At 45.7% G+C, this 12,477-nt stretch overlaps 1 protein-coding gene across 1 annotated transcript; it reads right to left on the bottom strand.

Moving 5' to 3' along the window:
• Positions 1–3,630: 3,630 nt before the first annotated feature.
• On the bottom strand, positions 3,631–11,510 carry tespa1 (thymocyte expressed, positive selection associated 1). Its single transcript, XM_033049821.1, has 3 exons — positions 11,365–11,510; positions 10,111–10,319; positions 3,631–4,812 (listed from the first exon to the last, which is right to left on the bottom strand). Exons 1-3 carry the CDS (start codon positions 11,373–11,375, stop codon positions 4,040–4,042), a joined length of 993 nt encoding a protein of 330 aa, XP_032905712.1. The 5' UTR covers positions 11,376–11,510; the 3' UTR covers positions 3,631–4,039.
• Positions 11,511–12,477: the final 967 nt, after the last annotated feature.

Below are 12,477 nucleotides of genomic sequence, written 5' to 3' on the forward strand. Positions count from 1 at the left end.
AGGAAAGAGCAGTGAATACATCCTCACGATTGCTGATGGGTACCGTTCATTAAACCATTACCTACCATCATTGCTTAATCTTCATTCGTTCCTCTTCCATCCATCGACCTTGGCCAACCTGACATCATGTACTTAAATAAAGACCTTTAATTCTGACTTTTTACAATGTTTGTTTAGTTTAATTTAGAGATACAGTGCGGAAACAGGCCATTCGGCCCACCGTGTCTGCACCGACCAGCAATTCCCGTACATTAACACTATCCTGCACACACTGGGGACAATTGACATTTATACCAAGCCAATTAACCTACAAACCTGTCCGTCTTTGGAGTGTGGGAGGAAACTGAAGATCTCGAAGAAAACACACGGGGTCACGGAGAGCACGTACAAACTCCTTGTAGACAGCACCTGTAGCCGGGATCGAACCGGGTCTCTGGCGCAGTAACTCTACCGCTGCACCACATGGCCGCCATATTGGTGAACCTAAAGAATTTTCAATCAATGATTAATTTGTTTTGCTATTTCTTCTCTACTCAAGCTGATTCTACTTATTCTTCTGAACCCAGATCATAACTCATTGAGGCAACGGCTCTACCAGCTGCATGATTGATATCTTAGGCGGTCCCTTAGCATTAAAGATAACTTCCTTCTCATCCAGACCTGTGGGGATTGAGATGGCTGAAGAATCCTCTTTGGTATCTGCAGATTCTGCCACAAGTAGGACAAGTAGTCCATGATGGGACAGGTGGGATGGGTTGTGGATGTTGTGGACTACTTCCACACACTCTTATCATAGAGGCTTAAGGTGTTTGTGTTTTCCTGAATCCACCTTTATTCGAGCACTCATGAGCCAGTGACTCTTCATCAGTTAACAAAGATGTTATACTTTTCAATAGACAATAGACAATAGGTGCAGGAGTAGGCCATTCGGCCCATTTGAGCCAGCACCACCATTCAATGTGATCATGGCTGATCATCCCCAATCAGTATCCCGTTCCTGCCTTCTCCCCATATCCCCAGACCGCTATTTTTAAGAGCCTTATCTAGCTCTCTCTTGAAAGCATCCAGAGAACCTGACTTACCACTCTCTGTGAGAAAAAGTGTTTCCGCGTCTCCGTTCTAAATGGTTTACTCCTTATTCCTAAACTGTGGCCCCTGGTTCTGGACTCCCCCAACATCGCGAACATGTTTCCTGCCTCCAACGTGTCCAAACCCTTAACAATCTTATATGTTTTGCCTCTCATCCTTCTAAACTCCAGAGTGCACAAGCCCAGCCACTCCATTCTCTCAGCATATGACAGTCCCGCCATCCCGGGAATTAACCTTGTAAACCTACGCTGCACTCCCTCAATAGCAAGAATGTCCTTCCTCAAATTAGGGGACTAAAACTGCACGCAATACTCCAGGTGCGGTCTCACTTTCAAGGGGGCTCTGGGAGCATCAGAGCTGTGGTTTTTGCATCATTATTGAATTCCTTTAACTCTTTTTGATGGAATTATGAGTAGCATAGTTTAGTTCAGAGATACTGTGTGGAAACAGGCCCTTCGGCCCACCGAGACCGCACCAACCAGCAATCCCCGCACATTAACACTATCCTACACACACTAGGGACAATTGACATTTATACCAAGCCAATTAACCTACAAACCTGTACGTCTTTGGAGTGTGGGAGGAAACTAAAGATATTGGAAAAAATCCATGCAGGTCACAGGGAGAACGTACAAATTCTGTACAGGCAATCAACATCTCCAACTAGAGAGCAGTCCTGATCTACCATCTAACTCATTGGAGACCCTCAGACTATCTTTAATCAGACTTTTCTGGATTTAATCTTGCACTAAACATTATTCCATTCATCCTGTATCTGTACACTGTGGGCAGCTTGATTATAACCATGTACAGTATTTACACTAACTGGAATGCACTCAATAAAAAAGTTTTTCACTGTACCTCGGTATACGTGACAGTAAACTAAACTAAACTAAACACAGCATAAACCGCTCAATGTGAAAGTGCTAACAGTAGGCAATCCACTAAATGGTCTCATAATCATAATAATAATACTTTATTAGCAAAGTATGTTTTGCAACATACAAGGAATGTGATTTGCCGTACGGTCATACCAGTAAAAAGCAACAAAACACACAAACACATTTTAACATAAACATCCACCACAGTGACCCCTCCACATTCCTCACTGTGATGGAAGGCGAAAAAATGTTCAATCTCATCCCTTCTTTGTTCTCCCGTGGTCGCGGGCCTCCAGCCTTCCGCTGATGGGGTGATCTTGGCCCCCGTAGCCAGCAGCGTTTGGGCCCTCGCATCAGGACGATCAAGCTCCTGCTTCGGGGGGGAATCTCAGCTCCCCTGCTCCCGGGCGATCGGACCCCGTGAGAATGTTAACTTGCCAGTGAAAAGCCAATGAAGTGGCAGGCAGAAGTCAACGGTTAAGGATTTGAGGTGATTTATGTTGCAAGGATGGATGAGGAGAGATAATGTTGGTTGAATGATGCAAGGGACAGGACATGTTTGTTTGGAAGGGTAGGCTAACAGATCACTTAGCAACACATATTGGATCTCTGGTTTTATAAACAGAGATACTTAGTGCAAAAGAAATCAGAAATTGGTTTTAAATCTGTACCATTAAAAAAATGTAGTTTAATGCACTTTACAACTATTGATGTAATTATGAAGTCATAGAGTCACAGCTTAGTAACAAGCCTCAGAATCACTGACTCCACGACGATAATGAAGCAACTGTTTACACAATCCCTACGTTCATACAACTACACACTTGGGGCGATTTCGATTCCCAATTATCTTGCCAATTCATACTTTATGGGATGCGGGAGAAAGCCGGAGCACCCAGAGGAAATCCAGATGACAGGGGGAACGTGCAAACTCTACACAGGTAGCAGCGGAGATCAGGATTAAAGCTGGATCACTGGAGCTATGAGGCGGCGGCTTTACGAGCTGCATCACTGTGTCTATCCATTACAAAACTCCTGGAGACTTTGGAAGCGGAGATGACTGGAGCGAGTGCAGTAGAAACCACACTTTTCGCTTCTGGGAAGGTGTTGATGGGAAGAGCCAGAAGTGATATGAGAATTAAAAAATAAAGTGTGTTAGGATTTGGGATGCGGTGATTTGGTTTTGATATGGATTCAATGGGAAGTTTCAGAAATGAGTCAATGAGATAATGAAAAACACAAGGATATTGGCGAAGAGCAGGGTTGGGGGAAATACCTGGATTTTTCTTTAAAAAATCTAGTTGAGATTTTCTCTTGATATATTGTAATGTACAGCATGGAACAGCTGGAGAAGGGGTGTCCAAACAGAAATGTCTGAGAGTGGGCTCAACTGGGGCGATCTCAAAAGAACTGCCAACAACCGAGTGAGGTGGAGGATATTTGTCAATGGCCTATGCTCCCTAGAGGAGCAAAGGGCTTAAGAAGAAGAAGAAGAAGAAGAAGGCAGCATTGAAACTGGCCCTTCGACCCACCGAATCCATGCTGACCATCGCGTATCGTTGGGATGTGGGAGGAAACCAGAGCACCCGTAAGAAACCCACATGGTCATTGGCAGAACATGATAACTCCACACAGACAGCACCCGAGGCCAGGATCGAACCCGGGACTCCAGCATTGTGAGGCAGCAGCTCTACTGGATGCACCACTGCTATTCTATGGTGTTATAAATCATCGTGTGTGGTTATAGAGAACAGCAAACCCTCTCATCACCACTCTTACTACTGGGACAGCAGTTCACTAGCAGGCAAAATGCTGACTGTGGTCCTTTGTTTTGAATGGCCCCTTTTGCTTTTGTCTTCGTTTTATGAACACCTCGTGATTTGCGTTGAAAGTCAAGTTTGTATATCCAGGATGATGAGGAGTGGGATGCAGCAGGGCATCTATTCCCTGTTGAATTTGGCGTGACGTATTAGTTTCTCATCAGATGTATCCCCGAGAAAACAATCGCTGACTGGTCAAGGGATTACAACTCATCCTTCTGACATCAGTATCATGTCACCCAGCAAACCTCAGTTTGCAACATATTCTGGACTTTCAGGCGATGTTTTGAGCTGCTCTGGAAGCTCTGGGGAAATAATGAGATGTGTTGACTCCTGTGTATTGATGTGCAGGTCCTGGGAGCCACCAGAGTTGGAATCAACCTCTTGCCCCGACAGTGATGGCATGGGTTTGGAGCACTCCGAGTGTTCATTGGGAAACTCCATTCCCGGAGACTGGTGCGCCGTTGCCGTTGCCGTTGCCGTTGCCGTTTCCGTTGCCGTTGCCGTTGCCGTTGCCGTTGCCGTTGTGTTGAGGACGTCAAATTTGGACTTCCCGGTGTCTGCATCCGACGTCTCCTTGGTAACGGCCCCGCTAGATTGCTGACCTTCTTCCTCCTTCAGGTGTGGACTCTCTGAGTTCTGTCCGTCTCTAGAATTGGAGGCCTGTTCACAACCTTCTCCTGAGCCTCGAGGCTCGGTTTTCACACATTCCGCCTTCGCCGAGCAACCTTGAGACTGGTCCGGCCCCGAGCTCGCTTTGCTTGACGATTCTTTCCTTTGCTTCGGATTTCCCAACTCCTTGGGTGCTCCGTACAAGCACAACTTGGTAATCGTTTTCCGCAGTTTCTGAACGGCTTTTCCTCCCGGGTGCTTCCCTTCCTGCCATTTCTTGGTTTTCTCCGGACTGAAGGAGAACTGGTGGGCAGGCCCGATCTTCGTCACTGGCGTTTTGGACACACGGGAGTAGAGGGAGGTCAGGGCATTCGCCATGGTCGTCAGGACCTCAATCTGCCGGAAACGACCTGGAGAAACAAGGACAAACATGCAGGGTCAATAGGAAGCCCATGTCTCACTCACTGGCGGAGCAGGTTCAACATTAGGGTTAGGCTTATTGTTGTCACATGTACTGAGACACAGTGAAAAGGTTCAGTATGCATGCTGACCAAACAGATCACATAAAACCATACATCAAAACAATCAAGTCAAACTCAAGTACAATAAGTAGAGCAATGGGGAAGATACGGAGTGCAGAATACAGTCCTCAGCATTGTAGTGCATCGGTTCCAGAGACAAAGTCCAATGTCTGCAATGGGCTAGAGGTGAATCGGACAGTACTCTAGCTTATGGAAGGACTGTTCAGAAGCCTGATAACAGAGGGGAATGAGCGGTTCCTGAGTCTGGTCGTGCGCATTTTCAAGCCTCTGTATAAAATGGAAATGCTATAAATTCTGTGTCAGCGTACATGAGTGTCCAAGGTTGCTTCATGTGGACGCCAAGGCAAATCAGTGGTAAATATTGGAGGAGAGAAAAGAAATGGAAGGGTTTGAGGAGGGGATGTCAGAACTTGGCACAGTGGTGAGGTAGGTCATGCCCGCTGCTTCACAGCTCCAGGGACCTGTTTCGAGCCTGTTCCCCAGTGCTGTCTGTGTGGAGTTTGCATGTTCTTCCTTTAACTGTGTGAGCTTCCCTTGGAGACACCAGCTACCTCCCACAAAGATGTGAAGATTAGAAGCTGGATTAGTTACTGCAAAGGAACCCTGATGTAGGAGAGAAGTTGGAGCATAGAGGTTGGGGGTGGGGGGAAGGTCTCATATGTTAATAAGTTATAGGAGCAGAATTAAGCCCCTGTCCCACGATACGAGTTTACCCGAGAGCTCTCCTGAGTTAAAAATAAATCTAACTCGTGGTAGGTACGTAGAATGTACGTAGCAGGTACATCGGAGCTCGTGGATGTCTCGTAGCGGCACGTAATGCTAACGGAGGGCACTCCGGAAACGCGGAAACTCGTGAAGTTTTTTCAACAGTGTGAAAAATTTCCAAGAGTAAAAAAATACTTGTGATGAAGTACCACGAGTTTGATTTTTTTTTTTAACTCAGGAGAGCTCTTGGGTAAACTCGCAATGTGGGACAGGGGCTTTAAGCCCATCAAGTCTACTCCGCCATTCAATCATGGCTGATCTATTGTTCCCTCTCAACCCCATTCTCCTGCCTTCTCCCCATAACCCCTGACACCGTCCTAATCAAGAATCTGTCAATCTCCACCTTAAAAATATCCACTGACTTGACCTCCTCAGCCTTCTGTGGCTATGAATCCCCCAGATTCACCACCCTCTGACTAAAGAAATTCCTCCTCATCTCCTTTCTAAAGGCACGCCCTTTTATTCTGAGGCTATGGCCTCTGGTCCTAGACTCTCCCACTAGTGGAAACATTCACCCCACATCCACTCAATCCAGGCCTTTCATTATTCAGTATGTTTCAATGAGGATCTCCTCATCCTTCTAAACTCCAGCGAGTACAGGCCCAGTGCCGTCAAACGCTCATCGTATGTTAACCCAATCATTCCTGGGATAAATCTCGAAAAACACCACGATACGCGTGGCAATAAATTAAACTAAACTAACTACAGCGTGAACTGTATTCCAGTTTGGAAGTGTGATAAGCAGTAGGCAATTTGCAAATGGACTCTGTGAGAACATGAGAATCAACTGGAGTACGAGACTGGGAGTGTAGGAGCAGGGAAGCATTGGCAGTGTGGGAGTGAAATATTGGAGGGAGAATACAATATCGTCAGTTGGATGATTGATGATGAATTAGCACATCAAAGGTGGTCAACACTAGTGCATCAACATCAGGGAGGGAGTTCATTCTTAGGGAGTGAGTGCTGATTCAAGTTGAGTCGAGTTTATTGCCATATGAGGTAAAGTACAGGAACAATGAAAGTCTTGCTTACAGCAGCATCACAGGCACAGAATCAGGCAACACAGAAAAGCATAAATTATACATAAACCACATTAATTTTACAATGGTGAAAATAAAAGTCGGCAAAATAAAAATACTAGTACAAAAATACACAATTAGAAAACAAGTCCATGGTAATGCAAGGGGTGGAGGGCCGGCCTTAAGCCGATTTGACCGATTGCTCCCAATTGGGCCCCGCGCCTAAGGGGGCCCCCGCACTAATGTTCCGTATTTCGTACGGAAATACGAATTCTCTTTGTTAAATAAAGATTTTTTTTTAATTTGCAATCCGGATTTTTTTTTAAACGAATATGTATAACAACCACTGCACGGCCACCAGACACAAACGATTTGTTAACTAGTATTGTTAGCACTTCTAAACAGCAAGTAATTAACACGTTGTTATACAATTTCATCAATGCATCCATCCGCATTCCTCAGTAAATGTTATAGTGTTTTGAACAAGTATTAATGACGCCGTGTTCAAAAGGGAACTGCAGATGCTGGAATATCGAAGGTACACAAAATTGCTGGGGAAGCTTCCCCAGCAATTTTGTGTACCTTTAATGACGCCGTGTTCCTTTGAATAAAATTCACGCGGCGCCATTAATACCTGTTTAAAACACAATTACATTACTGAGGAATGTAGATCGATGACACGTTGAGAATTTCTTTAAACTCACCATCATGAGTGAGGGCCCGGACCGTGAGAAGCGGCTTCTTCCTGGTGTGCAGGTTAGTCATTCACCTACCGACCCACGTTGCGTCTCTCTGTGTTTTGATCTCTCTCTCCCTCCCTCCCTCTCTCGCGCTCTCTCTCCCGCTCCCCATCTCGTCTCTCTCTAGCTCTCCCACTCCCTCTCTCTCACCCTGTCGCCTCGGCATTCCCGGAATCATTGACGTTTTGCGGTAGACAAAAATGCTGGAGAAACCCAGCACGTGAGGCAGCCGCCTGGCCCGCTGAGTTCCTCCAGCACTCTGTGTTTTTTGTTTGGCTCTGAAGTTGAAGGTGGCTCAGCGGGACGGGCATGGGCTCTGGGGAGAGGGTTGCGTTTCTGGTCGAGACCCTTCTTCAGACAATCACAAGTACTCTCACCGACGAGAGTTCAGTTTAGTCTGAAGAAGGGTCTTCTCTCCAGAGTCGCTGTGCTGCCTGTCCTGCTGAGTTACTCCAGCTTTATGTCACTCTTCAATTTCAGAGAAATACAATTTCTCATGGGGGGCTTATAACGTCTCTAAACCCCTCTGGGACCCTCTGAACACCTCTGAACACCTCTCAACACCCTCTAACCCCCCTCTAGCCCCCCTATTCCCCTCTAAACACTTCTAAACACACCTGAACCCATCTGAAGCCCTCTAAGGTGACTTGGATAGGCTGGGTGAGTGGGCAAATGCATGGCAGATGCAGTATAATGTGGATAAATGTGAGGTTATCCACTTTGGTGGCAAAAACAGGAAAGTAGACTATTATCTGAATTGTGGCCGGTTGGGAAAAGGGGAGATGCAACGAGACCTGGGTGTCATGTTAGCATTCATAGCAAAAGGATTTGAGTATAGGAGCAGGGAGGTTGTACTGCAGTTGTACAGGGTCTTGGTGAGACCACACCTGGAGTATTGCGTACAGTTTTGGGCTCCTAATCTGAGGAAGGACATTCTTGCCATAGAGGGAGTACAGAGAAGGTTCACCAGACTGGTTCCTGGGATGTCAGGACTTTCATATGAAGAAAGACTGGATAGACTCGGCTTGTACTCGCTAGAATTTAGAAGATTGAGGGGGGATCTTATAGAAACTTACAACATTCTTAAGGGGTTGGACAGGCTAGATGCAGGAAGATTGTTCCCGATGTTGGAGAAGTCCAGAACAAGGGGTCACAGTTTAAGGATAAAGGGGAAATCTTTTAGACTGAGATGAGAAAAACGTTTTTTACACAGAGAGTGGTGAATTTCTGGAATTCTCTGCCACAGAATGTAGTTGAGGCCAGTTCATTGGCTATATTTAAGAGGGAGTTAGATGTGGCCCTTGTGGCTAAAGGGATCAGGGGGTATGGAGAGAAGGCAGGTACAGGATACTGAGTTGGATGATCAGCCATGATCATATTGAATGGCGGTGCAGGCTCGAAGGGCCGAATGGCCTACTCCTGCACCTATTTTCTATGTTTCTATGACTGCGTCCAACTGTTGTCTGGTTCGTTGATAGGATTGCTAGATATGAACTGGTTTGGGAGAGAAAAATGCTCACGGCAGACCAAACGTGTTAAACAGAAATTGGTCAGATATTGAGCTTTAGTCTGTGAGAAATCATGTGAAATAATCACTGAATTTAATTTTAAATGAATGTACCTGCATGTTATACTGTTTAGTTTGGAGATACAACCAGATAGTCTGGTTGATACAACCAGTCTAGTTTGGAGATACAACCAGATAGTCTGGTTGATACAACCAGTCTAGTTTGGAGATACAACCAGATAGTCTCCACTGAGTTCGCACCGACCAGCGATTTTTGTTACAGATGTGACAATTTTATTTGACGGCCAATCAAACGCTGTCTCTAAGGGGGTTGCATCCAATCACCAACCAGCTTGCCTTAAAATTCCCGTCCAATCAACAAATAGGTCTCCTCTTGTCCAATCAGCCGCTGTCTCCAAGGGCATTGTGTCCAATCACATAATCAGCTGCTACGGTAAAGGTTGGAAGCCAGCGGAGCTACTGACAGGCAAACGGGAGGGAGCAGGAGAGATTCACACAGTGAATAACCCATAGCACCTAGTGTACAATTTCATAATATATACTAAATAACTGGGCTGACACACCTTGGCTGGGAATCTGGGGTTCACCAAAATTGTTCCCAATTGGGCCCCGCACCCCCTAAGGCCGGCCCATGGTGTTGTTAGAGTTTCAATGGGAGGGTTGAGGGTTGCAAGCCTCAAGACTTGGGCGAGAGCTGTAGTGACATTGGTCTCCGGTTTGTCAAAGGACAAGTAAAGGGCCTGTCCCACTTTCACGACCTGATTCACGACCTCTGCCGAGTTTGCCCTTGACTCAGACTCGCAGCATAGTCATCACAAGGTCGTAGGAGGTCGTAGGTAGGTCGTAGCATGTCGTGATGCTAGTCATAGGTACTCGTGGCATCAAGCAGGTCGGGGTGTTTTTTCTAACGTGATGAAAAATGTCCACGAGTAAAAAAGGTCGTGAATTAGGTCGTGAATGTGGGACAGGCCCATCGTACATCAAACCATGAATGGCAGTGAAAGCATTAATTGGGGTTGGAGGTACCGATTTCTGTTGGAGAACTATTTCCATTAGAGTCACGGAAAGGTAAGCCTTGGTACACTTCTAATCTGGACATTAATTTGTAACTCACTTGCCAGTGTGTAGCTGGGATTTTCCTCCCCCAGTCTCTTCACCTGAGCTTCCAAGAAGACACGGAAGTTAATTCCATTTGCGTGGGAGGTGTAGCTGAAAAAGCGAGATGGGATTTTTGCTGTAATATTCGGCTCTTCCATCCCAAAGCCAAGGTTGTACAGAATATCCTCAGGATCCTCCCTGTATAATTCCAGTATCTGAGAGATACTAGAGACAAAAATATAATCAATATTGTAAGTATACCACGCAAATATCTATACTTCACTTCTAGAAAGCAGAGTGAATCTTCGTAACCTGGTCTTTCTGTGAAGCATTCACCATGTCCCAATAACCCCAAGGAACTATTCACTGGAAATTCAATGCCCTGTTCTCAAGGGAGATATTAAGGCTAAATGTCAAGAGACTGATTTCTGAGAATCTATAATTTGTTTTTTTGCTTTAGGTTTAGAGATACAGCATGGAAACAGGTTATTCGGCCCACCAAGTCCACCCCAAGCAGTAATTAACCATACACTAGTTCTATCCTGCACACTAGGGACAATTTACAGAGGGCCAATTAACTTACAAACCCAGTGTTTAAGAAGGAACTGCAGATGCTGGAAAATCGAAGGTACACAAAAATGCTGGAGAAACTCAGCGGGTGCAGCAGCATCTATGGAGCGAAGGAAATAGGCAACGTTTCGGGCCGAAACGTTGCCTATTTCATTCGCTCCATAGATGCTGCTGCACCCGCTGAGTTTCTCCAGCATTTTTGTGAACCTACAAACCCAAACGTCTTGGGCAGGACAATGGAGCACCAGGAGGAAACTCAGGTCCCTGGAGCTACCAGCTGCACCACTGTGCCATCCTCATTTAGTTAATGGATATAAACGAGAGATTTAAAATATGAATTAGTTTCCCGCTGTTTTAGTTGCCATGACTGACTGTTTTTCTTTAAATTTCTCACCTCTTCAATGAAGTCAAATTTTCTGGTCGAGAGAGAAAATAAAAGGTGAATGATTAATTGTAAATGTATTAAACAAAGGAGGGGACAAATGGGACCGGTGTAGATGGGGCATCTTGGTTTGCATGGACAAGTTGGGTCAAAATCTAAAGGACACATAGGGCTTAATGGCCTAGTCTTGCTGTTCTCTATTCATCTGTATCCTTAAACACCACATGGGCAGCAGCCGAGGTCAGGATCGAACCTGCGTCTCTGGTGTCGTGAGGCAGCAGCTCTGCAATGTATCTTGCTTGTTCAATCTTGACTTACCCCAATGACATTAGCTGACTCGGACTCCGTGACACATTACCTGGGGGGGGAAAGCATAGAAAGAGTCAGTTGCTATTTACCACATGTTTCTGCTTTGGACTTTGGATTTCTTTTTACCCCCTCTGTTCAGGGAATTGGTGACATGTCCAAACCTCTGGACCACACAAAGTTTGTAAATGTGGCAGTAGAAAGCAAGAGGACATAGTTAGTCTGGCAGAATGTAATGAGTCCGGTGACGGGTGAGGTGATACACTGTGGCAGCAGGCGGTACGCGGTGACATCGTCAAATGAACGACTGTGAAGGAACAAAAAGTTTTGGACGACAATCTGCGCATATCCTTGAAGCGAGCAAAAGGTCTTGGAAGCATATGGGACCCTGGGATTCATAACAGAAGCAAAGAGTATAAAAACAGGGAAATTATGTTGAACGTGTATAAAACACACTGGGGTACAGTTTCTCAGCTCACAGAGTCCGCACCAACCAGTGATCCTCACGCTCTAGCGCTATCCAACACAACAGGGACAATTTACAATGTTTGCAGAAGTCAATTAACTTACAAACCTGTATATCTTTAGAGTGTGGGAGGAAGCTGGAGCACCTGGAGAAAACCTACACAGTCACAGGGAGAACGTACAAACTCCGTACAGACAGCGCCCATAGTCAGGATTGAACCAGGTCTCTGGTGCTGTAAGGCAGTAACTCTACCACTGCGCTACTGTGCCACGTATAGTTTCAACTCTAAAGTTAGATACAAGAAGCCGAGATTGCTCCCCTAAGAGTAAGGAAGTTTGACTGCAGAGTTATATATAGATTCATGGCTTTATGGGAATAGATATCGGGAAGCAGTTCCCATTGGTAAATACCTCAGGCAGCCTGGGCACTGGTCTAATATTGTGGATAAAAGCCTGCTGCCACTGCTTCTCTGTACAGAGGATGGCGATGGTCTGGAACTCACTGTCACAGGGTGGGGGGTCTACAGGCTTTGAGTCTATGGAGAACGAGCGGAACAATGGAATCAACAAGATTGTTCCACGAGAAGCCAGCAGACTGGATGGGCTGAATGGCCTTGCTCCGTACTGTGACAATTTCATGATTTTTTTATATGGAGAATG

The sequence above is a fragment of the Amblyraja radiata genome, chromosome 33 (genome assembly GCF_010909765.2).
Source record: "Amblyraja radiata isolate CabotCenter1 chromosome 33, sAmbRad1.1.pri, whole genome shotgun sequence".
Lineage (NCBI taxonomy): Eukaryota > Metazoa > Chordata > Chondrichthyes > Rajiformes > Rajidae > Amblyraja > Amblyraja radiata.